At 45.5% G+C, this 27,332-nt stretch overlaps 1 protein-coding gene across 3 annotated transcripts in view; it reads left to right on the top strand.

The window, feature by feature from the left end:
- The window catches only part of FBXO41 (F-box protein 41), a 785,122-nt gene that overhangs the window by 437,687 nt on the left and 320,103 nt on the right, over nt 1-27,332 (top strand). For all 3 annotated transcript variants that reach the window (XM_069632312.1, XM_069632313.1, XM_069632311.1), the window contains exon 3: nt 6,999-7,206. In XM_069632312.1, coding sequence (XP_069488413.1) covers nt 6,999-7,206 — 208 coding nt within the window. The remainder of the gene's footprint in view (nt 1-6,998; nt 7,207-27,332) is intronic.

The following is a 27,332-nucleotide window of genomic DNA, read 5'->3' as shown; positions in this document are numbered from 1 at the left end:
TTTATTAGTGGAGCTAATAGCAACGGAATTTCAGTCTCTGGGTGGTTGTTAGGGCTAGGTGCTCTATAAATTACTATTAAATTAATAGTAGTTTTAGCATTTATGGGAAATTTTACGAGTAGTGTTTCATACCCTTCTATACTTTCGATGGGACATGATCTAAGCTGTAATTTAGTCTTGGCTATAATAGCGACACCTCCTCCTTGTGAGTGGGTCCTATCTGTTCTAAATATGGTGTAGTCGGGTGGGATTGCCAGCGTTAGTAGGGGACCTGATGCTTGATGGAGCCAGGACTCTGTGATTACTAGTATGTCGAGCTGTGATTCCATAATGAGGTCGTGCACTTCTATAGCATGTGCCCCTAAGGAGCGGGCATTGATGAGCGCTCCTTTGAAGGTGGATAGTGATTTGTTGGGGGTGTCTGGAGCTGGTTTGGAAGTAGTGTTGGGTTTCTGGCTAGGAGTATGGTTTTGATGAGGGGGAAGAGCTCTGGGCCTAGTTTGTTTGGGAGGTGTGTGTTCATATTTGACTGGGTTGGGGTGGTTGAAGGTACGAGACCTTAATCGGAAGTGTCTTGCTACACCTATCACGGGGTTAGAGAATTTTTCGGTATGGCCGTGGTGAGGTGACTCTGAGATGGGCAATACGTGTGAGCTTGTATTCTGATAGGTCCTGGGGGTGAGACTTGCGTTATTTGGGAATGGGGGAGTAGAGGGAAGGAATGGTGTAGGACAAGGGATAGGGTGATGCCGGGGGCATGCCGGCTTGCTGAGACCGTTATTATGGGGCCGGTAGTAGTGGCCCAAGCAGGGTGTGAGGCTGGGGAGAATGCAAAACGGGAACATGATGAGGGGCAACCAAATTTGCATATTGGATTGGTGTCAGGGCGAGCTGCGACCTTAAGGTGCCGCGCTAGCTCCTCAAAGTGGTCTGTAGGCGACCAAGGGGCACAATACAGCAGTCTAATGGTCTGTAGGCGACCAAAGGGCACAATACAGCAGTCTAAATGGTCTGTAGGCGACCAGAGGGCACAATACAGCAGTCTAATTTGGTCTGTAGACGACCAAAGGGCACAATACAACAGTCTAGATGGTCTGTAGACGACCAAAGGGCACAATACATCAATCTAGAAGGTCTGTAGTCGTCTACAGACAGTCTAGATGGTCTGTAGACGACCAAAGGGCACAATACATCAATCTAGAAGGTCTGTAGGCGACCAAGGGGCACAATACAGCAGTCTAATGGTCTGTAGACGACCAGTGTTAGAGACTGGGAGCACATTTCAATAGAATCGGTTAGGATTATAAGCATACAGTAGTGTCTCCGGTGCTAGCATGTACTTACAGTACGTTTTCATTGTCCGGGTGGTAGTCTATCGGTTGGAGAGTGGAAAAATTGTGCAGGGGGGGTGGCCACGCCGCGCTCCTGTGCGCGTAACAGGCGCAGGAACAGGCCTTAGTGCTGGCCACCGGCGGTTCCGCCTACCGGCGGATGGATGCAGGTTTAAACTGCATCAAGCGAGGATCAGCCTTGCTTTCGTGCCGCGCGGCGCCCGGCATGCGGGAGTCAGGCACCTTTAGAGACAGGGTCAGGCAGGCCCTTCGGCGATGGTGCTGCATGCACTCCGTGTGCGTGGGCAGCTTCAGGGATGGGAGGGGGGGCTCCTGCCCTCTACCCTCGGCGAGGCTTGCAGGAATGGGGCACAGGCGCAGGAACAGGCCTTTGTGTGGCCTTAGTGCTGGCCACCGGCGGTTCCGCCTACCGGCGGATGGATGCAGGTTTAAACTGCATCAAGCGAGGATCAGCCTCGCTTTCGTGCCGCGCGGCGCCCGGCATGCGGGAGTCAGGCACCTTTAGAGACAGGGTCAGGCAGGCCCTTCGGCGATGGTGCTGCATGCACTCCGTGTGCGTGGGCAGCTTCAGGGATGGGAGGGGGGCTCCTGCCCTCTACCCTCGGCGAGGCTTGCAGGAATGGGGCACAGGCGCAGGAACAGGCCTTTGTGTGGCCTTAGTGCTGGCCACCGGCGGTTCCGCCTACCGGCGGATGGATGCAGGTTTAAACTGCATCAAGCGAGGATCAGCCTCGCTTTCGTGCCGCGCGGCGCCCGGCATGCGGGAGTCAGGCACCTTTAGAGACAGGGTCAGGCAGGCCCTTCGGCGATGGTGCTGCATGCACTCCGTGTGCGTGGGCAGCTTCAGGGATGGGAGGGGGGGCTCCTGCCCTCTACCCTCGGCGAGGCTTGCAGGAATGGGGCACAGGCGCAGGAACAGGCCTTTGTGTGGCCTTAGTGCTGGCCACCGGCGGTTCCGCCTACCGGCGGATGGATGCAGGTTTAAACTGCATCAAGCGAGGATCAGCCTCGCTTTCGTGCCGCGCGGCGCCCGGCATGCGGGAGTCAGGCACCTTTAGAGACAGGGTCAGGCAGGCCCTTCGGCGATGGTGCAATGTAATGTAATGTAATGTAATGTACAGACCAGCTAGGAGGACCACATAGAAGCACCAGCACAGGGAGATAAAGGTATGTGATGTAATGTAATGTAATGTAAAGACCAGCTAGGAGGACCACATAGAAGCACAGGGAGACAAAGGTTTGTGATTAATGTAATGTAATGTACAGACCAGCTAGGAGGACCACATAGAAGCACAATCACAGGGAGACAAAGGTATGTGATGTAATTTATTATAATGTGCAGACCAGGTAGGAGGACCACATAGAAGCAGCAGCACAGGGAGACTAAGTTATGTGATGTCATGTAAAGGGGCTATGTCCAGCACTTGCTAGCTTTGTGTTGGACTTGACCCTGTACACAAACCGAGGTGTGTTCTTTAGCTGCTTAGCAAGTGAGGTAGATGTGAAACCTGTGCTATTGATGGGTTAAGGTTGGAAGCACCTGACTCCCGAATGTGGATCAGCTTTCTAAGGTTGTGGCAGAGACATGTGGATGTATTTTATCCAAATGGAGATCCCACGATTAGGCAAACTACAGCACTTTGGGTCTGATTAGCCGCTGATGTGGCAACAAGTATCTTCAAAGTACTGTTTCCCCAGTACGTCAACTGGTCACTCTAGTGCTTTGAAGCCAGCTCTAGGCCCAAAGAGACACTTAGATTCTGACAGGGGCAAACCCCCTTTCTGTGGCACATTCTAAAAACCCAGGCTTGCCCTGTTGGATAGACCAACTTCTGACTATCATTTCTTCATCCAAAGGCTTTTCTATTTGACTGGCATTGACCCCATCATTCCTATCGCCCATTTTATGTCTATGGGCAAATCCTCTTCCATGCCCCTCTTATTTACAGCTGCTGCGTGGTCTTCAGTGTGCTTAACCGGTTGCCAGTCCTTTTTACATTGGTAGGGAAACATTTTGCAGCTGTTGAGTGAAACCCACACCCCCACAGGTACATGTGATCAACCCTGGGAAGGAAGCTTTTATATGGAAACAGTTGAAAGGACTAATCTAGCCTCTAAAAAAAGGTAACAAGCATTGGCAATGCCAACGGTTTGGCTTTTTGTGTAGGCATGGGAAAGGCACTTGCCAGACACTGTCGAAGTGACATTAACTGGCCATTGATGGCAGCAGATACAAAATGGTGTGAGTTCTTGGACAACTAATAGCAGTGCCTGGCAAATGCCTAATACTTATGCACACGCCAAAACTGTTGGCTTTGCCAATGCTTGTTTTTAACAGGACTTCAGTGAAGGAAACGCATGGTGCTTATAAATGGAGTGGCTGAAGGCAGAATTGGTTAAGAAATGTTTTATTACTCCAGTGGCGCATTTACAACACCAATTAAGTCATTCAACCTCATTACGAGGTAGGAGGTAGCCATGGTGCTATTAGCGCCATGGCTACCCCCTTACCGCATTCCGGGTCCGTGTTCCCGAAATAGGGACTTACCGGGTCATTCCAACCTTGGAGGACCCGGTAAATCCCCATTCTGGGAACCATTCCCCATTCCCATTCGAGCCCCCATAGGGCTCAATGGGAATGGGGATGGAGCTAATAACGGTACCGCAATGTGTGGTACCGTTATTAGCTCTGAAGTCCCTTAATGGGTCGCTTCCATAACACCTGGTAAAACCAGGGCCTCATTACAAGTTTGGAGGTAGCCATGCCCTTAATATCGCTGCCTCAAAACTCGGGTCCGGGTCCGTGGTCCGTGGTACCTGAATGGGGAATTACTGGGCCATTTCTGACTTTGGAGGGCCTGGTATTTCCCCATTCAGGGAACCCAGACCCGGACCATCCCCATACGCATTGAGCTCCCATAGGGCCCGTTGTTAGCATGCTGGTCCCCTCGCGGGACCCGCAAACGACGTCTGGTCTGACCAGACGTCCAGAGTGGGTCCCACATGGGGACCTTGTAATAGAGCAGAATGGGTTTAATGGCACCGGCGTCGTTAAACCCATTCCGCCAGGGTCATAATGAGCCCCAGGTGTTTAGGAAGGGACCTGCTAAGGGACCTCGGAATAGGGTGGTAAGGGATTACCGGCACCGGTGTCCTTACCAGTACCGGTAATCCCTTACCACCTACCTCGTAATGAGGCCCATTAACTCTCAGAAGACTGCTTTGAGAAAACACTGGCAGGCACTTTGAGTGTAAAGTTTGATGGTAAGACTTGATTAAAGCAAGCTCAAAGAGTTCCCATGTGGAGGCGTTTTGGGCAGGAAAGGGTAGGAACAGGGTGGGAATGGCCATAGGGATTAGCATGACCATGGACAGACAGTTGATGGGTGTGTTTGTCCTCCCATGCCATTTCCCCCTACCTGTACTCTAATGCAATAGTTTTGGGTTATATGTGATGTGAAAGTGACGCCTAATAGCTCCCACTAAATTGAATGCAGCAGATATTGGAATGCAGGCTCATTGACCCAGGGCACCATGTTACCGGGTAAACTAAACTAAGCCAAATTTGAGAAGGTTTGTATATTCATTTAGAGCCTGAACCTTTGCATTGGACGGTCAGTTTTAGGGGATAGTTGTGGCCAATACTAATTTCTAGCTATCTTTACTCCTAATAAAATATTTAGATCTTCTGTGGGATATTAAAGCTGGGCCTCATTTATAACTGTATTTATCCCACACGGCCATAGCCAACATTTCCACAGCCCAAGCTCCAGGTTCTGAGCCCACACTCTGCCAAGAGAATAGTTTTGGCTTCACTCATTATTAAATGACTTGTCACATGTGCTTCAGTGCTTCTCTGCAAAACCCTGCCACAGTTATTTAGGTATTCCTTATCTGTACACAGAGGTCAAAGTGAGCGGGAACTCTTGGGAGCCGTGTTCCACTACTTTTATTTTTATCCGTTCACAGCCCCAACCATTTTCACGTTCCAGAGCGGTAGTTTGTGAAGTTAAAGCGCCCCTCTTCATGTTACCACCCTAAAGCAGTCGCAGCTGAAATCTGTTCGCACACACATGTCTGACGCCTGGGTGACATCTCAGCCTGGATGGACCAGGGGAAGATGGAGGAGATCCCATCCCACTAACATTAAGAAGGAATGTCTCCTCACTCCACACACCCCACTTGTCAAGTTGTGAGATCAGGTAAATGCGCGGTACGACGTTCATTCATCGCCCGTATTTTTTTTCCACTGCACTTTTTGCCCGAAAAACGTTTGCTGAAGAACATCTTTGAAAAAGATGGGGATGGGGGCATATAAGGGGTAGGGTGGGGTGGTTTATAGAGAATACATAATAGGGGAGTGGAGATTAGAGGGACCCCCATAAATAAAAAACAATTTGAAGATTTTTTTAGGCAAAAAATTGTTGCCTAAAAGTGCATCGGAAAAAACCCAGCTGATGAATGGACATAGAAGCAAATGTACATGCGTGCTGGTTGATCAAGGTCCAGGCCTTTCCCATAGGGTGCTATCTTGATATCAGCTGGTCATGTGGGATGTGTCCCTTTGTGCCACTGGACAAGAGAGAGAGAGAGAAAGAGAGAGAGAGAGAGAGAGAGAGAGAGAGAGAGAGAATTTAGATAGGTGGGTGCCTTTTTTCCCTTCCCACTGCCTAGGGCCTCTGGTGCCACACAAGGGGCGTATGGGGGAAACAGTCATTAAAAAGCGCACAAATAACCCACAGACAAACTGGGTTGCGTCAGTTCATCATTGGACCTGGTTCAGACCCAGAATGCTCATCTGGATGTGATAGGTGGATACTCAACCAATCAGGTAGCAATGGGGCAAGCACAGTCGTCTTTGGAGAGAAGGACTCCTTAAACTTTATGACTACTTAGGAGTCGGTTAAAGGACCTAGCATGCCACAACCACTGGATAGACCTGGCAGGGTGATTTGTTTCCCATAGTCCTTTCTTTGGACATGGCTCATACGTGTAGGAGTCTGTCCGTTGAGGTGTGGTAAGAATACCATTAAGACTGTAATATGCAAAACAGGCGGTTCTTGGAGTCTCTCTACCGGCCTCAGTCGCGGTGGAGTCTCAACCAGAATTTTTAGCTCATTATATCTTTCACAGAAGAGAAATATCCACAACATATCAGCCTTTGTCCTGCGCAAGGACAGTCCAGCACCGAAATGCTAGGCAATTCTCTTCTGAACTAGAGTACCAACTGCAACCCCAGACTCTGGTTATACCATTAAGATTGTGACTGGTTATTGCTGGTGCAAAGGTTTACGTAATGTGTTTTTTTAGAAGTAGAGCCGGTCCTTGATCAAACCTAGTGACAAATAGATGTGTGTATTGTTTCACACGGTGCAAGCAATTTTTCATGCAATCTGGTCACCTGAGTCAAAATCATGGTGCAGCAAGGTCTGTTAAACCAGGAAACACCAGTGCCTCAAAGCCGAAGCACTAGTGCTCCTCCCATTTGTGTAATGTGTTGATTGGTCTGTCGTTCATCATAGCAGGTGAGTAAGCATCAGATTCCCCTTGGGTTATGTGTTTTGGCCTTACTTTCCATCATGTATTGGCTGGTACCAGGTTGTCTACTCCTTGGTCTCACTGCTACCCGCCTTGGCTTCTCCGTAGGGAGGTGGTGCAGATCGATCATTTCCTGAAGGAGACGGCGAGTCGGGAGGCCAACGCCAAGGTGCGTCTACAGCAGTTTATCGAGGAGCTACTGGACCGGGCCGACCGGGCCGAGAAGCAACTCCAGATCATCAGTAGCTGTGGCTCCACCCCCAACGGAAGTCTAGGACGATGCAGCGTGACCGGGTTCAAGGCCGCTCACAGATCGGTATGTAAATATTTATTTTAAAATATTCTAAGAGATATTATGTATCTATATCAAGGAGTTCTGGCATTGAATACGTAAATGGCTTGGTTTTGGGTTGTATGTATGGAAAATTGCCAAATGTTGTCTAGATTGATGTTATCCATCAGAACGATTTAAAGCAACAACCTGTCTGGTATTGCTGCCCACAAACAACTACCTAACTTCTGTGGTGCATCCTGTTCCTTGATGGAATTAAGCAAGATCACACATAGTACTTTATATCTGACTCCATTTATTTTTAGAATGGAACATCTAGAGGATTGTGCTGCATCTGTGCCGTGGTCTACGTCTCAATGGATCACATACTTTGGTACCCCTTAGCTTGGATTTATTCAATATGTTATATTTCGGGAAGTGACCTCTTATAGATCCCAAACCTGGTTGACAGCATTGATGTGGTCCCATAACGGGGTCAACAGCATTGTCGCTTGGCCAGGAAAACCTTACTCGTCAAAAGAACAGATGACATCTGTATCCGCCTACATCAGGTGGTAGTGGAACCTCAATGAATGTTATTTTATTTTCCCATCCTACTCTGTGTAGAGGAAAGTGTAGGTACATATATTCAAAGTCTTGCTCAGATTAATAAAGTTAACAGCAAAGTGGTGTATGTTATGTCATCGTATAGATATTATTGTCTAAGGATGTCATTGCATTTGGGACTGAGCATGCATGAAACTGTGCACCTCTCAAACTTAGAGAGGATATCGTCATATTAGAGAAAAACATTATCTCTGTGAGCACGGCTTTGGACAGCAGTAGAGTGGCAGATCTTGCAGCCATGTCATTCTTTCGTCCAAATACTGGCGTTGTCCGGATGAGTAAATGTTGGTTCATATTACACACATGTTAATGTTAGGATGAGTCTTGTAAAAATTTAAATGAGCACTGGGCCCATTGTGCATTATGTACCTATGCATGTATGAAGCCAGGAACCTTCATTGGTACTATTTGGTACTATTTGTCCTCTTTGCCAGCAAGTCTACAATTATTTATTTCAGTTGATAGGACTAGGAGTGTACCCAACTATCATTTTTGGAATGATAACCTTGTATCAGAAAATAATCGATATCATTGTTCTAGGTTTGAATACAATGCTTGGCTCAGTAAGACAAGTAGAATGGTTTTATTATGACTACTATATATACTGGTTATTTTAAGAAATGAACACTGCAACATTTTAAGAAGAGCCATTGTCTTACACGAATAGCTTCCTTAAACAACAATACGCACCATTGTGTCTCTCAAAATGTATTTCCTTCTTGGACAGTAGTATAGAGGATGGGGTAACCCGTATACAGTTGCGCTGAAGCCCAAAACATGAAAATAATCAGGCCAGCCGCCTGGCTAGTGAACTGTGGAACTCCCCAAATCACAAAACAAATTCAGCATCCAAGTGTTACTAGCACTTCTGGCTTAGCCACAAGATAAGAGCTACAGTAACTATCTCTAATGCAATGTCATTGATTCAATGGACACAAAATTGCACAATTTGATTTAAATTCTATATTAAAATTTAATTATTCTCTAAATTAGATGTGGTCGCAGGCAAAAAGTGTAATAACAGTCAACATGGGTTTCGACTTTCCATCTTTTTCAAGGCTGTTTGTTTCATATGTAAACATTAATTAGAGCAATTTCCATATTGTGATTCACCATAAAGTAATGGATACCAGTGATACATTGCATGTATGTAACAACTGGTGTTAAATCAATAATTCATACCAAATTTGGGAGTAGACGAGAGTAAAATGAAAATACCAAACGTGGAAAATTAAAAATACTTACTGTCACAAAATATCACACAGAATCTTAAGTAACCAATGAATAACAGGTCAATACCACGGTGCATAATATTGTGCTGATACACTCTGATGATAATACTACACTGAAGAATGTTAGTCGAATGAGCGGAGTGGACGGTGCACCTGCAGGCCTTGCTGAATGACAACTCCCCTTGGCATGTTCATGCTTGGTGCCCACACCACCGCCTCAATGAGTGCAAACTATACTCACTCATGTATACATCCTGGAGTGATATTAGTTGAATATTGGGTGATGCCAACGCCCCTGTAATCAATCAATTGTTGTCTGTTGCCAGTGATTAATAGAGCAAGAATAAATTGCTCACCTAAATCTCTTGTATATTCAGACCTGCTGTCTGTTTAGGAAAAGGAAGTAGTAAGATGTATTGAGGAGTGCAAAGGCAATGCTAAAGTTTAGTGGGTCCCAAAAATATAGGGGTCAATAACGTCGGGCTTGTTGCCTTCCTTTACCCGATATGGTCCAACGTCTGTCAAATTGGAGTTGATTTGACGTGGATTTCAAAATATAGATCAGCATTTTCAATATAATTTATTTTCCTCCCCCTCAATTTTTTAAGCGTTGCATATCCGTTGTCACAATCTATTGAAAACATATGTTGTAGCTAAGCGCAAAGTGCTAGTAACACTTGTGTCTATAATTAAGACTGAATAGAAAATAAATACAATTGTAGAGCCTGAGGTCCCTCACAAAGTCTTTCAGAACTGATGCACACTACCTGCAGACCATGGGCCTCATTACAAGGTTGCCAGTCTGGATACAACGGTACCGGTAAGCTTACCGCTACCGTTGTATCCGGACCGGCAAACTCCGGTCTTCCCCGGCGGAATGAAAGGCACCCACGAGCACAGCAAGCCTGTAGCACCGGCACAGTAATGAACCTTGCCAGTGCTACAGGCATTCCCATTCCCATTAAGCCTCAGTGAGATGGATCAAAATATGTGTACATTAGGTGTTCCTGTCCTCCCTAATTCAATACTGCAATCACTTTTAAGCAGTTTAGGATTCAAACCTTCCCAAGCGCCCCATGCATTAGTAAAAAATCCTAATCATGAGGTGAAGAAACAACCACCATCTATGATTGGTTTTGTCGTAGCCTCTTTATTATTTTTGTGGCTAATCTTGTAAGTTGTTCTTAAAAAGAAATTGAATGTTTTGGTTAAAAGAGACAAGACAGAGAAACACCATGATTTTAACATGACATACCTAAGTCAAAAACTGGTCAAAACTGTGTGTATAAAAAAAGGTAAGTGTGAACAGTACAAAGGGTGCAGTTCTTCTCAGGTCTGTACAATCAATATGCAACGACTCCTTGTGATTGTTAAAATTGAACTTGAGGTATACACAGTATTACTTCATAAAGGTCACAACCTCGTAGTTCCAATGCTGTGAAGTATTGTAATCAATTACAGTTTTTTTCAATACATTCAAACAGACCAATAGATTTAAGAAAACATAAAGTCCTTTTGGTGTAGGGCATAAATATTAGCCCTGACCGGGCGACTGTAGACAGTGGCAGTTGTATCTGTCTATGTAGAAATGGTTAGAAAGAATGGTCAGCAAGGGCTGATCCCTGACCAAGAGAGACTGGTCCGACGTCTATTAAACAATAAAGGGAATTCAGTGTGGTCCTCAGGTGTGGTCTTTAGTTAATTTCCCACGAGGATCACTGACGTTTGGATTGTTCTAATTCACAATCTTCTTCTGGGGCCTTATATATGCAGGTCTCCCTAAAGGTAAACAAAGACAAGAGTGTCCACTCAGAAAAGGGTACCAAGTGTTTCTGTGAGATTAAAAAAGCAAGTGGAAGGGTAAAAAACACTGTATTGGTGCTGGTACAAGAAATGAGTGAAGGGATGAGGGCCATTGCAGTCCAGGAACTGACCTTTCCTGGAAGCTGTGTGGAAACTCCTATGCTTCCAGAGATTTGTAGGGTTTATAGGCATGGGCTATGCACTGGTGTTACAGTCTGTGCAAGCTGCAACTAACATCAATGTGGTTGCCAAAGTACTGGGGTCGTTTTTGTATAAGCAACCCTCTGGAAAAGGATACAGAAAAACAAGGGAAAGCTGTGTCAGTATATGAAGTTCCCCTGTATGCGGATAGCGCTACTGATCAAGGCATTAGTAGTGGGGAAACAATTAGTTTCCAGTGTCAGAGACACAGGGGGTCTGGAGTGTGCTCACCTGTGTAGAGCTTATATGAGTAAAGCTGGAACAGGTTGCTGTGAGCTGCGAGTCAGGCGAGGTCCTGTAGTGGAGAGAAATTAAGCTGTTGGTCATGCTCTATAAGCGCATGCGCGTGCGATCAGTGTATTAGTGCGTGCGCATGCACGGAGCGTAGCAGACTAGTGTCTGTGGCTTGCGCACACACGGTGTGAGGCTCTGGAGGAGGGCGTCTTTGAATGACGCGGAGCTGTGGCTACTGCATCTGGGAATGACGCGAAGCTGTGGCTGCTGCCATTCATGTAAATGCACAAGCACAATGTAGCAAAGACAATGTGCATGTACAGTATGTGTCTCCCAATCGGTGCGTGGGGAACTCTGAAGGTGTGCAAGGCTTGGGTAGCAAGCCAGGCGGAGACATTAGAAAACAGGCAACAAATACTGATGATAGGCGTCCCCCTTGGAGGTGGGGGCGGAGTAAATGTGGAGAGGGCCGGGGGTCCAAACTACTAAAAGCTGGGTGCTGACTAGTGAAACTTCACTCCTGGTGGGTGTGAATAAGCACATGTCAAATGGGCCCGGATTATTGTATGCTGGTCCTGGAAGAAGGAGAACAGGATGGACCTGATGAGCCTGGGCTGGATGGTAAGGCACACAGGAAAAGGAAGAGAAGGCGCAGGACAAGGTGTCAGAAAGTCAAGGGCGCTCTCAGATAGTGGCTTGATAGTCCATGGGGGCTGCTTCATTAAGACCGTTAGTCAGGGTTTGCAATTTGAATATCCACCAAGATTCCTTGAAATTCAGGGAGTTGGATATGTTGGTGGTACCTAGAACCCGATCAGTCACCCACCATTTGAAGGAATCATGGGCATGTTGTAGTTCCATGAAATGTGATACTAATGGTGCATTGTGTACTTTGCACCTGATCCTCGATTTATGCTCGCTTATTCTTTTGTGCACAGGTCTGGATGTTTGTCCCACGTATCTAAGTCTGCAGGTGCACTCGATGAGATAGATCACGTTAGTTGTTTTACAATTGGTGAATTGTCTGAGTTCCCATTCCTATCTCCTATAAGGAAAGATTTCATTTTTTGCGTCTGGTTGCCCGCCATGCATGCGCCGCAAGGGTGGTGCCCTCGGATTTCCCGCATGTTCCATAATGTAGATCTTGTGGGTTTCCTACGTGACCTGGCATGTGTGAGGAGGTCTTTCAAGTTCTTGTTCCTTTTCAGGGCCATCCTTGGTAATGCTTTGTCTGGTAGGTTAAGTTGGACGATGGGCCAGTATTTTTTGATCATGCGCCTAAATTGCGAGGTGTTGGCACCGAACGTCGAGATGCAAGCCAGTATGTTGTCTGTGTTAGGGTCATGAGATTTGGCAGTAAGCAGCGTTTCTCTCGGTGTGTAGAGGGCCCTCTTCATAGTGTTTTTAAGCAATTTTTTAGGGTAGCCCCTAGTTTCCAGTTTCCGCTGTAAAAGGTTTGCATCGATCTTAAATTCTCCTGTTTCAGTACGATTCCTATGTATTCTAAGGAATTGTCCGTGCGGCAGGTTGTTGCGTAGGTTCTTAGGATGATGACTATTGTAATGTAGAATGGTGTTCCTGTCTGTTTCTTTTTTGAAGATAGAGCATATCAGCTGGTTATTGTTAACGCTGATTTTGAGATCTAGTAAATTGATATTCCTGTTGCTGTGTTCCATGGTAAATTGTATGTCTTCTGATCTGCCATTGATCCATGTGAAGAAACTCAGTAGTTTGTTATACTCTCCTTCCCAGACAAAGATGATATCATCAATGTACCTGCGCCATGAATGGATGTTGTCCTTAAATGGGTTATTCTCATTAAGTATGAAGCTTTGTTCATATTCAGCCATGTAAATTATTGCCATGCTTGGGGCAAATGCTGCGCCCATGGCGATTGCACAGAATGTCAAGCCCTTAAAAAACTTGCCAATAATGATAATCTGGTTATCAAAGCGGCAGACAAAGGAGGAGGAATAGTGATACGGAGCACGGAGCAATACAATACCATGGTGATGACCCTTCTAGACGATGAAAATAACTACAAAAAATTGAAAAAAGACCCGACCAGTAACATCAAAGCCAAGATACAAGAAATAACCAAATTCGCTCTGGAGAGGGATTGGATATCCGAGAAAGAGGAGGCTTTCCTCAATACCACAGAGGCGAGAACCCCCGCTTTCTACGCATTACCAAAAATTCACAAGAACAGCACCACACCTCCAGGCAGACCAATAGTCTCAGGTTGTGGCTCCATCTTGGAACCCATCTGCCAATTTATTGACTACTTCCTGAAACCGCTCTGCCAACAAACAGCCTCCTATCTCAAAGATACCATGATGACCATCACCACCTTTGAACACCAACCTTTTGTCAATACCAGAAATCAACTTGTCACGATGGACATCAAGATCCTCTATACTAGCATTCCCCAAGACCAAGCAATTGAATGCATCAGGCATCACCTTACAATACATATGGCACAAAGGAGAGTGCCCATCAATTTAATTGTAGAATTGTTAGAACTAGCACTAACTAACAATTTCTTCAGCTTTAACAAGTCAATCTACTGTCAAATCTGTGGAACCGCCATGGGCGCAGCATTTGCCCCAAGCATGGCAATAATTTACATGGCTGAATATGAGCAAAGCTTCATACTTAATGAGAATAACCCATTTAAGGACAACATCCATTCATGGCGCAGGTACATTGATGATATTATCTTTGTCTGGGAAGGAGAGAATAACAAACTACTGAGTTTCTTCACATGGATCAATGGCAGATCAGAAGACATACAATTTACCATGGAACACAGCAACATGAATATCAATTTCCTGGATCTCAAAATCAGCGTTAACAATAACCAGCTGATATGTTCTATCTTCAAAAAAGAAACAGACAGGAATACAATTCTACATTACAATAGTCATCATCCTAAGAACCTACGCAACAACCTGCCATACGGACAATTCCTTAGAATACGTAGGAATTGTACTGAAACAGGGGAATTTAAGATCCATGCAAACCTTTTACAGCAGAAACTGGAAACTAGGGGCTACCCTAAAAAATTGCTTAAAAACACTATGAAGAGGGCCCTCTACACACCAAGAGAAACGCTGCTTACTGCCAAATCTCATGACCCTAACACAGACAACATACTGGCTTGCATCTCGACATTCGGTGCCAACACCTCGCAATTTAGGCGCATGATCAAAAAATACTGGCCCATCGTCCAACGTAACCTACCAGACGAACCATTACCAAGGATGGCCCTGAAAAGGAACAAGAACTTGAAAGACCTCCTCACACATGCCAGGTCACGTAGGAAACCCACAAGATCTACATTATGGAACATGCGGGAAATCCGAGGGCACCACCCTTGCGGCGCATGCATGGCGTGCAACCAGACGCAAAAAATGAAATCTTTCCTTATAGGAGATAGGGAATGGGAACTCAGACAATTCACCAATTGTAAAACAACTAACGTGATCTATCTCATCGAGTGCACCTGCAGACTTAGATACGTGGGACAAACATCCAGACCTGTGCACAAAAGAATAAGCGAGCATAAATCGAGGATCAGGTGCAAAGTACACAGTGCACCATTAGTATCACATTTCATAGAAATACAACATACCCATGATTCCTTCAAATGGTGGGTGATTGACCGGGTTCTAGGTACCAGCAACATATCCAACTCCCTGAATTTCAAGGAATCTTGGTGGATATTCAAATTGCAAACCCTGACTAACGGTCTTAATGAAGCAGCCCCCATGGACTATCAAGCCACTACCTGAGAGTGCCCTTGACTTTCTGACACCTTGTCCTGCGCCCTCTCTTCCTTTTCCTGTGTACCTTACCATCCAGCCCAGGCTCATCAGGTCCATCCTGTTCTCCTTCTTCCAGGACCAGCATACAATTATCCGGGCCCATTTGACATGTGCTTATTCACACCCACCAGGAGTGAAGTTTCACTAGTCAGCACCCAGCTTTCAGTAGTTTGGACCCCCGGCCATCTCCACATTTACTCTGCCCCCACCTCCAAGGGGGACGCCTATCATCCGTATTTGTTGCCTGTTTTCTAATCCCTCCGCCTGGCTTGCTACCCAAGCCTTGCGCACCATCAGAGTTCTCCATACACCGATTGGGAGACACATACTGTACATGCATGTTGTCTTTGCCACATTGTACCTGTGCATTTACATGAATGGCAGCAGCCACAGCTTTGCGTCATTCCCAGACGCAGTAGCCACAGCTCCGCGTCATTCACAGACGCCCCCCTCCTGAGCCTCACACCGCGCGTGCGCAAGCCACAGACACTAGTCTGCTACTCTCCGCGCATGCGCACGCACTAATACACTGATCGCGCGCGCATGCGCTTATAGAGCATGACCAACAGCTTCATTTCGCTCCACTACGGGACCTCGCCTGACTCGCAGCTCACGGCGACCTGTTCCAGCTTTACTCATATCAAGCTCTACACAGGTGAGCACACTCCAGACCCCCTGTGTCTCTGACACTGGAAACTAATTGTTTCCCCACTACTAATGCCTTGATCAGTAGCGCTATCCCCATACAGGGGAACTTCATATACTGACACAGCTTTCCCTTGTTTTTCTTTATCCTTTTCCACAGGGTTGCTTATTCAAAAACGACCCCAGTACTTTGGCAACCACATTAATGTTAGTTGCAGCTTGCACAGACTGTAACACCAGTGCATAGCCCATGCCTATAAACCCTACACATCTCTGGAAGCATAGGAGTTTCCACACAGCTTCCAGGAAAGGTCAGTTCCTGGACTGCAATGGCCCTCATCCCTTCACTCATTTCTTGTACCAGCACCAATAAAGTGTTTTTTACCCTTCCACTTGCTTTTTTAATCTCACAGAAACACTTGGTACCCTTTTCTGAGTGGACACTCTTGTCTTTGTTTACCTTTAGGGAGACCTGCATATATAAGGCCCCAGAAGAAGATTGTGAATTAGAACAATCCAAACGTCAGTGATCCTCGTGGGAAATTAACTAAAGACCACACCTGAGGACCACACTGAATTCCCTTTATTGTTTAATAGACATCGGACCAGTCTCTCTTGGTCAGGGATCAGCCCTTGCTGACCATTCTTTCTAACCATTTCTACATAGACAGATACAACTGCCACTGTCTACAGTAGCCCGGTCAGGGCTAATATTTATGCCCTACACCAAAAGGACTTTATGTTTTCTTAAATCTATTGGTCTGTTTGAATGTATTGAAAAAAACTGTAATTGATTACAATACTTCACAGCATTGGAACTACGAGGTTGTGACCTTTATGAAGTAATACTGTGTATACCTCAAGTTCAATTTTAACAATCACAAGGAGTCGTTGCATATTGATTGTACAGACCTGAGAAGAACTGCACCTTTTGTACTGTTCACACTTACCTTTTTTTAATACACACAGTTTTGACCAGTTTTTGACTTAGGTATGTCATGTTAAAATCATGGTGTTTCTCTGTGTTGTCTCTTTTAACCAAAACATTCGATTTCTTTTTAAGGAAAACTTACAAGATTAGCCACAAAAATAATAAAGAGGCTACCACAAAACCAATCATAGTTGATGGTTGTTTATTCACCTCATGATTAGGATTTTTTACTAATGCATGGGGCCCTTGGGAAGGTTTAAATCCTAAACTGCTTAAAAGTGATTGCAGTATTGAATTAGGGAGGACAGGAACACCTAATGTACACATATTTTGATCCTTCAGCCCACTATATCCTGTCCGACTTCAGGGTTGTCCCTCCAGTTACAAGTATTCAGTGAGATGGAGGCATTCCTGCAGGAGACACGGAATGACAATGCATGTTTCCCAATACCAGACTGCCCCCCACCTCAGGGGATGCCTCTGTCGCTACTAATCGTATTCGACTTTTAACCATAAAAAACAACACCCCATCACCTTCAAGACCACCTTCCAGACCACTATGCTTTCCTGGGAGTCGCTGCGGTCAGCAACGGCTGAGTGGGCTCTAGCAAACATGCACCTGACAACGTGACAGAGAATGAGACAGAACGAAACATAAAGAGAGAAAGAGAGAGAGAGAGTGAGAGGGCCAGAGACAGCGAGAGAAAGAGCGAGAGGGAGCGCGAGAGTGAGACACTGGAAGACAGAGAGAAAGGGAGAGAGGGAGAGCAAGAGAGAAAGAGACAGAGAGAGAGAGAGAGACATAAATAGAGAGATATAGGGCCTCATTACACGGAAGGCGGTAAGGGTTAACGGTCACTGATAATGCTACCGGTGACCGTTAACCCTTACCGCCTTACTACGAGGTCCCTTTGCGGGACCAGACCTTAACGGCTGGTGTAGTCCAGCCATTAAAGTAGGGACCCGCAAAGGGACCTTGGTGCTAATTACGGTACCGCAATTTGCGGTACCGTAATTAGCGCCTTCCCCATTCCCATTATGCCCTATGGGGCAAAAATGGGAATGGGGAAGGGCCATGGCAGCATGGGGAATTACGGCCCCGCCAACCTCAGAATGGGGTGGTAATTTCCCATTCCGCCATGGCGGAATCGGTAAATTACCGGCATGAACCATGGTGCTAATAGCACCATGGTTTAGCACCTACCATGTAATGAGGCCCATAGGCCCAGATTCACACTTCCTAGTATTGCCTATGAGAAGAATCTCACCAGGTTCTGTGGCCTGAGTGGCCCAGATTCACACTTCCTAGTATTGCCTATGAGAAGAATCTCACCAGGTTCTGTGGCCTGAGTGGCCCAGATTCACACTTCCTAGTATTGCCAATGAGAAGAATCACACATTTTATCAGCATTCACTTCATGAAGTTTAAAGCAATTCAAAAATGGATTGCCCTCTTGCATTTGAGCAATGTACAAGGGGTTTGCTAAGGGGGATTATTTCAAACATAGTAGAAATATGGGCATTGTCGGTATAAATATAACCTATCGGCGTGAGACAGAATGAAATACAGAGTGAGAAAGAGAGAGAGAGTGAGAGGGCGAGAGACAGCCAGAGAAAGAGCGAGAGGGAGCACGAGAGTGAGACACTGAGAGACAGAGAGAAAGGGACAGAGGGAGAGCAAGAGAGAAAGAGAAAGAGAGAGAGAGAGAGAGAGAGAGAAAGAACATAGAATGAGACAGAACGAAACATAGAGAGAGAAAGAGAGAGAGAGAGTGAGAGGGAGAGAGACAGCGATAGAAAGAGCGAGAGGGAGCGTGAGAGTGAGACACTGAAAGACAGAGAGAAAGGGAGAGAGGGAGAGCGAGAGAGAAAGAGACAGAGAGAGAGAGAGAGAGAGAGACATACAATGAGACCGAATGAAACACAGAGTGAGAAAGTGAGAGAGAGTGAGAGGGAGAGAGACACTGAGAGACAGATACAGAGAGAGAGAGAGAGAGAGAGAGAGAGAGAGAGAGAGAGAGAGAGAGAGAGAGAGAAGAGAGAGAGAGGGAGAGCGTGAGAGAAAGAGAAACTGAGAGACAGAGAGAGGGAGAGAGACATAGACAAAGAATTAGACAGAACAAAACATAGCGAGAGATTAAGAGAGAGGGAGAATGAGAGAGAGACACCGATAGACAGAGAGAACGAGAGAAGGGGAGATCAAGAGAGAACGAGAGACTGAGAGAGAGACATAGAATGAGACAGAACAAAACATACAGAGCAAGAGAGAGATAGGGAGAGTGAGACACTGAGAGACAGAGAAAAGAGAGGGAGGGTGAGAGGGAGACACACAGAGAGACAGAGAGAGAAAGAGAGATGGCGAGCGAGCGAGAGAGAGAGAGAGAGAGAGAGACACCCAGAGAGAGGGAGAGATGGGGAGAGAGAGACAGAGACAGACAAAGAGGGAGATTTAGCTAGAGTTAGATCCTTTTTCTGAAGTGCAGCTATAGCCAATGCTGAGGTCTTTTGATGTTGGCCTTAGTGTGCGAGTGTTTGGTATATGCAACTTGAAAGTACTTAAAATGATTGTGTATAATATACTTAGTGGAGAATTGTATTAAAGACCAGGACTGGTTGGACTGTGATTTGGCAGCTTCCTGGCCTTCTGCGTTTTAAAGCTTGGTTGCTGGATACCCCTCATGTTGCCAGGGACCTGCACTAAGTGTGTGTTCTGAGTTTCCTCCTAACGATAGTGGTGCATGTGTGGAACAGGGCTTTAATGCTACACTCTTCTCTACTGGCAGCCAATGCATGGAGGCCAGGATTGCTGATATGTGCTCCTGTAAATTGGTTATGGCAAAAATTCTTATAGATCTAGAATATTGAGTACGTTGGCAGTGCCAAATAGAAGTTTTTGCCAACACTAATTAGAGGCTGGCGGGCTAAGGCAAGAACCGCCTGTGCTCAAAGCGGGAATTTAAGGTAGAGAAGCAGCCATTTCAAGGGCTTCAATGTCATCACATTGTTCATATCACAGCACAATGGGAAGCTATAATCAGCCTTGTGCCCAAAGGTTGTGTTTAATGTATTCATAAGAGAAGAAATTGAAGGACCAGGTTATGTGGCCTGAGTGGCCCAGAATCACACTTCCTAGTATTGCCAATGAGAAGACTCTCACCAGGTTCTGTGGCCTGAGTGGCCCAGAATCACACTTCCTAGCATTGCCAATGAGAAGAATCTCACCAGGTTCTGTGGCCTGAGTGGCTTCACACTTCCTAGTATTGCCAATGAGAAGAATCTCACCAGGTTCTGTGGCCTGAGTGGCCCAGAATCACACTTCCTAGTATTGTCAATGAGAATAATCTCACCAGGTTCTGTGGCCCGAGTGGCCCAGATTCACACTTCCTAGTATTGCCAATGAGAAGAATCTCACCAGGTTCTGTGGCATGAGTGGCCCAGAATCACACTTCCTAGTATTGCCAATGAGAAGAATCTGACCAGGTTCTGTGGCCTGAGTGGCCCAGATTCACACTTCCTAGTATTGCCAATGAGAAGACTCTCAGCAGGTTCTGTGGCCTGAGTGTCCCAAGTGGCCCAGAATCACACTTCCTAGCATTGCCAATGAGAAGAATCTCACCAGGTTCTGTGGCCTGAGTGGACCAGATTCACACTTCCTAGTATTGCCAATGAGAAGAATCTCACATTTTATCAGCTTTAACTTCATGAAGTTTAAAGCAATCCAAAGATTGATTACCCTCTTGCATTTGTGCAAAGTATAAGAGGTCTGCCAAGGGGGATTATTTCAAACCTAGTAGAAATGTGAGCATTGTCGGTATAAATATAACCTACCGGCACCAAATATCGTATGAAGCTGGCGGGACCGGGGGATACACATTAAACAGAAATGGTGTTAGGTCCGACCCTTGGGGGACTCCACAGGTTAGATACCTATTCTTGTTAATTGGGGGGATCCCGGCACTGTTCTTTAATCTTAACTGGAGCTGAAGGAACCCTAGGATGAGTTTAGAGGAATGTTTCGAAGCGGTGATGGTTCTAGTTTGACGAGTAAGGCTTTGAATAGGGTGATGGCTGTAGTTTGAGGAGTAAGGCTTTGAAAAGCTTGTCTGAAAGTGAATCCTCTGTTGAGCATGATGCTTTTGCTGGGGCTTATTATGTCTGTAGGCTGTATGCCAGGGGGTAAGTAGAGAGGATGGAACTCAGCCGCTAGGGGCTTAACGTAAATGCCCATCACGTGCTGTTTATGATAATTTTGGCCCAAATCCTGGCATGTATCTTTAGGAACTATTGATTTAAGAAAGAGTTGAGCAGGTTGTAATATGACTGGGACTGAGGGAAGGTGATACACTTGTAGTGTTGTTTTCTTTCATTCTTCTACGCAGCCTCAGACTGGCCTTTAGGGCAATATGGCAATGCCTGAATTCCATGCCCTACATGGTAGTGTGGTTCAATGTTCTGGTCAAAATGGGCCCTGTTTTTTTGGCCAAAGTGGGCCACTTTGATTAGTAAATTCCCTATGTGGCTAGCAGTTTTATACAGGGTTACAGAACACATAAAATACAGAATTTGACCACAAAAATCCCCCTTGGGGTACTGCTCAGTCTGTCACAAAAGAATGAATTGCTATTTGCAGCTGTGGCCCACTTTTCCATTGGTTCCCGGGACAGCTTTATGCCCCGGTCCGACAAGGCTTCTAAGATCTGCCATTGTTCCTTTTGATGAAGTGTGGCTTAAAAATCCTGCAATCGTAGTATTGTTTTTTGACAACTCTAAATGGATTTGTATATCTCTTGGATTGTTGTAGATATTTAATGCTGTCTGCAGCAAGATACCCTCTGTACCATTTCCTGTCCCGGCATCATGTGCGGCATTTAGCTCCCAGAATTTGAAGATATACCGTTTAGCGACAGTTCTAACAATGGTGGCTGGCCGCGGCCTCTGCCATTTTTAGGGGTTTTCTGCGGTTGTGGACATCAGCATGCTGGGTGTGATGTACAGGTGACCACGGTCACGTGCGCATCTTTGAAAATAAAGAATACGCGGAGCCGGCTAAATGGCAGTTCCCGCTCTAGCCTCACACGCAGTGTCTGTGTCTTCTTTTCCTCCTGTGAAGCTACGTGCGTCACAGAAATAGGCCGGGCCGATTTCAATACAACATTGGCGACGAAGGAACGGATTCACTCGCGGGCCCGCCAGGTTACATTTTTTTTCCAAGAAATAACGCTTCCCCGGCAGCCAGGCTCGCAGAGTTACTCGCGCCGGGCTACGCTGGGGTGCGTCTGAAGAAAATAAAAAAACGAAGTCATAAGTCTGCCGTCGCAGACTTAGAGAAGTAAGTGCGTGCTGCACTTCAGCTTCCTGCGTAACGGTTAATTGGACAACCTCATGCCGTTTTGACCCCCAGCATTCTCGAATAACGCCACAAGTGGGGGTGATGCCAGATAAAAAAAAATAAAAAAACTGACAGAAACAACCGTTTTTTTTACACAATCTCATATAGACGCTGTTTGAGGAGGAAATTCACACAGAGAAATTTTATTTACAAAAGTGTTTCTAACAAATAAAATAAAGGCACAAGCTGGAAAAAGAAAGCCAACATAAGCTAAATGCAGTAATCCAATGCATTTTTAGCGATAAGTATACAATCACATGGACAAGGACAGAATTAAAAAGGAAAAACTTGCTATTACAAAAGGGAATTGACATCACAGCATATGTGAAGATTGAACAGTTCATAGTCCCCACAATGAAACCTGTAGTGGTGCAGATTTAAAGTGTACACACAGTAATCATAAGTGTATCCATTTTTTTGGGGGGGGAAAAGCATACTAGAGAAACCATACACGTGGTGATCCCACATATTTTTTTTCTTCCATAATCAAACTGTGTTTGACAAGGAAAAGTTAAAAAAAAAAAACATGGCAGATGACATCACAACACCTCAGAGGGTGCAAAGTCAAAGCCGGAATCCAGACACCAGCACATGGTTGGATGTTGCACAGGGCACATTTATGCAACATTTTCAACCTTTTGGGGCCCGCATTGGCCTTCGGTGGGAACTGTGGTTGCAACAGTTTGAACTTTCCCTTCACACCCGCAAGATTGAAGATGAAGAAATGAATAGAGCTTTTCTCATGCTTAATCTAGGCACAATGGCTCTTCGCATTTTCAATGCCCTACCAAACCGAGGTACAGATGATGACTACGTTACTGCCAGAGATGTCCTTATAAGAAAGTTTAAACCAAAAGCTAGCCATGATTTTGAAAGATTCAAGATGAGACAAGCCAGACAACGTCCACAAGAAAACATAGATGATTTTCATAGCCGGCTGAGAGAGATGGCACTGTCATGTGACTTTCCAGATGAAGAGTTTGCAGTCCGGCAACAGGTCATACACGGATTGTCCTCAGAGAAATTAAGGCGTGCAGTCCTAGCTGAAGAAGATCTCCCTCTTGACACTATTCTGACAATGGGACGATTACGTGAAAGGACGGAGGAACACGCGGCAGAGATGGAGCAGATTATAAGCCATTTACTATTAGATGCGGATACATCAAAGAACAATGTTCAAACTGTCAATGCCTTGAGGCACCAGAGGTCACAAGACAAACCAACAAGAAATCGAAAGACTGCATATGGTGTGGAGGACAACACAGCAGAAATGAACCATGCTCTGCCTATGACACCATGTGCCATAAATGTGGGAAAGAAAATCATTACGCATCAGTATGTTTAAGCTCAAGACCAACTAGAGATACTTCTAGTCGGGGAAAAGCACCACGACACAGAGATGGTGCAGGAAACCGAAAGTTTACCGCACGTCAGGAGAAGCAGCAGCACCGCTGGGAAAGACCAAAAGACAAACCTCGGCAAAGTAAAAGCGGACGTGCACGTGCCATTGGAGGTGAAGAGTCTGACAGTGCTAGTAGCAATGAAGAAAGTCAATCCAGCAGGGAGACATCTCCAAGCAACACCAGATGGAACTATAATCAGAAAAGAGAGAAAGTACATATGATATCAGCTGTAAAACCAGGAAACAATGACAATCACAGTGGTGCCAAGTCACGACAGTGTACAGTACTAGTAGAAAACATTCCAGTTAGCATGATAATAGACACCGGAGCAACTGTGAATGTGATGACAGTCACCAGATTCGACAAGCTAAAACCACAGCCAATGCTCAAATGACGGTCCGTCCTGTTATATGCGTATGGTTGTAAAAAGCCTCTCCCAGTAACTGGATATTTTAAAACAACACTTTCACATTGTGGTGTCAGCTGCAAGACACGGACCCATGTTGTAGATGGCAGCATTGAGACCCTGCTTAGCTGCAGCACGGCTGAACGCCTAAAAGTAATACAATTCAATCTGTCAGTACAACCTGAAAACATTGAGACACTTCTTAAAAAACATAAAAAACTTTTCATTGGTATTGGGTGTCTCAAAGACCGCTCAGTAATGTTACACATCGACCCAACCATTGAACCTAAACCCGTGAGACACAGGAGGGTCCCTTTTCACATGAGAGCTGCAGTAAAAGCTGAACTGAATAAACTGGAAGATCAGAAAATTATTGAAAAAACGACAGGAGCTACCCCATGGGTCTCTCCCATTGTAGTTACGGCAAAACCAAAACAACCAAAAGCTGTGCGTATCTGTATTGATATGCGTCTACCAAATGTAGCTATTGGTCGGGAACGACACATTACGCCAACAATTGATGAACTGATTGTAGACCTCACTGGCGCAACTGTATTTAGCAAACTTGATCTTCGATCTGGCTATCATCAGATTTGTTTAGCCAGGGAATCGCACTACATTACCACTTTCTCATCGCATTTAGGGCTACGAAGATATTGTCACCTTAATTTTGGAATACCCTCAGCAGCAGAGATTTTTCAGAATGAAATTCGATGAGTGCTTCAGGACCTGCCAGGGGTCACTAACATTAGTGATAATATTTTAGTCTATTGAAGAACAGAAATTGAACACACAGCTCGGTTAGCAGCAACTTTGCAACGACCAGAAGAATCAGGACTCACACTTCATGCTGAAAAATGCGAGTTCGCAAAGAAGTCTCTGAGTTTCTTTGGATATGTGTTCAATGAAAATGGTGTCTCCCTAGACCCCAATAAAGTAAGCGACATCAAAAACACAAAAGCACCATAAACTGTGTCAGAAGTAAGAAGCTTTTTAGGCATGGCTACATATTGTGGTCGTTTTCTCCCAGATCTTGCCACTGTTGCTACCCCACTATGAGAACTCACAAAGATTAAAACCACATGGCAATGGGGAATAAAAGAAACACAAGCATTCCTGAAGATAAAAGAATCACTTTCAAGCGACACCACCGTGGCATTTTTTCACATTCATCGCCAAAAGGAACTGCTTGTGGATGCTAGTCCAGTTGGATTAGGAGCAGTACTGACCCAAAAAGACAAGAATGGACTAATTTACAATATCGCATTTGCAAGCAGAGCACTCACACCGGCAGAACAAAACTATGCTCAAATAGAAAAAGAAGCATTAGCTAGTATTTGGGGAAGTAAACATTTTCAAGTGTACCTCCTGGGACATCCAGTAACTGTACTCACAGATCATAAGCCTATGCCAACAGCATCACTGTCCCGCACACACGCAGAGTGCGCACAGGAGGACCCAGCTTCCCTACTATGGCGGTAACCTTATGGAACAAACTCCCAGCTCAGATTAGATCAATCGACTCACACACGGCCTTCCGCAAGGCCTTAAAAACCAACCTCTTCATCTAAAGACCCCGTCATTCTAGGTATGCATTTCTACTGTATCACCTTGTAAACTCGTGAAAACTGCCATTTTGACAGGGGAATGGAAGACATTCTTATCTGCAGTTGCAGGAAGGACACAGCACAAGAATTCTTACAGGCACTATTTGGGATACACCATGAACTATCCATATCTGCAGAAGGATTCATCCTAAAAGGACATAGAATTGTGCTGCCACTATCACTACATGAGAGAGGAGTCCAATTGGCACATGAAGGACACCACGGCGTTGTTAAAATTTTGGCATACCTAAAGTCTCGCATCTGGCTACCACATATGCAACAGAAAGTAGTGGCCCTTGTAGAAACCTGCAGTGCCTGTCATTGCTCTCGTCGTCCAGGACCGCCTGAACCCATGGAATATTTACCAAGAAGCACTCGTAGGTGGGAGTCTATCAGCATTGACATTTGCACTGTCACTAATGAAGCCTACCTGTTAGTGGCAATTGATGAGCACAGCAGGTATCCTGAAATAGAACTAGTCTACTCTACAGAAACAAAAGAAGTCACCACAGCCCTAGAAAAAATGTTTGCTACACATGGCATCCCATCAACGATTCGAAGTGACAATGGTCCACCGTTTACAAGTAAAGAATTTTACTGCTTTGTTAAAGAAACAGGAATACGCCATCATCACATTACATCATACTGGCCTCAAGCAAATGGAGATGTGGAACAATTTATGGGGTCTATCAACAAAACCATCCGAATTGCAAAGGACAAGGGCCGTAGATGGCTTCCTGAACTTTACAGATTTCTACGCACGTACCGTCTTACGCCACACTCCTCTACACATGTTAGTCCAACAGACTTAATGTTCCAAGTCCCCATTCAAGGAGGGTTACCTCTGCACCATCTTGGAAACCGACCCAAGTTAACTGGGATGACAGTGAGTCGAGGCGAAGATTACGTAACGCAAGAGAAGATCTATCCAGGAGAGCAGTGACCAGTAAAATACAAGTTGGTGACACAGTATTAGTAAAAACTCAAAATCGGAAAGGAAAAATGTCACTGCCATACGAATCAGAACCCTGGACAGTAACTCAAAGAAAACACGACCTAGTGTCAGCCACACGAGGGCGAGAGTCAGTATCAAGGAATGCTTCCCATTTTCAAAAAATAACACCAACACTGTGGGAAGAAAGAAAAAGAAGAAACGGTGTACGTGAAGATCTATCAACACAGACAAGAAGAAATGGTGTAAGTGAAGATCTATCAACACAGACCAACAACTCTCAAGAAAGGCGAAATAAGGAGGCAGAAAATCTCCAGCCAGCCTGAGGAAAGAAGAAGAGCATGGAGACACGTCTCCCACTCTCCCACGTGAGAGGATTGAGAGATATACATTAAGGAGACAACCACTACCGTCGACAAGGCTAAAAGACTATGGGCTTCATTACACGGATGGCGGTGACCCATGGTGCTATTAACGCTATTGTTCATGCCGGTAAAATACAGGCACCGCCTTGGTGGAAAGGGGAATTACCGCCCTATTCCAAGGTTGGTGGGGTGGTAATTCCCCCTTCCACCATTGCCCTTCCCCATTCCCATTTTTGCTCCATAGGGCTCTATGGGAATGGGGAAGGTGCTAATTACGGTACCGCAAATTGCGGTACCGTAATTAGCTCCCTGGTCCCTTTGTGGGTTGGGTTTTTAATGCCTGCAAAAAGCAGGCGTTAAATTCCCCAACCCGCGAAGAGACCTCGTAGTAAGGCGGTAAGGATTTACCGGTACCGGTAAAATACCAGTACCGGTAAACCCTTACCGCCATCCGTGTAATGAGGCCCTATGTTCTCAATAGAGTACACGCGCGGTCACGGTGGTGATTGAGGAAGAACACAGAAGACAACAGAAATTGAAAGACTATGA

Source organism: Ambystoma mexicanum, chromosome 6q (assembly GCF_040938575.1).
Source record: "Ambystoma mexicanum isolate Mex_15411 chromosome 6q, UKY_AmexF1_1, whole genome shotgun sequence".
Classification (NCBI taxonomy): domain Eukaryota; kingdom Metazoa; phylum Chordata; class Amphibia; order Caudata; family Ambystomatidae; genus Ambystoma; species Ambystoma mexicanum.
The sequence above is the reverse complement of the archived record's forward strand: the minus strand, read 5'-3'. Positions and strand labels throughout refer to the sequence as shown.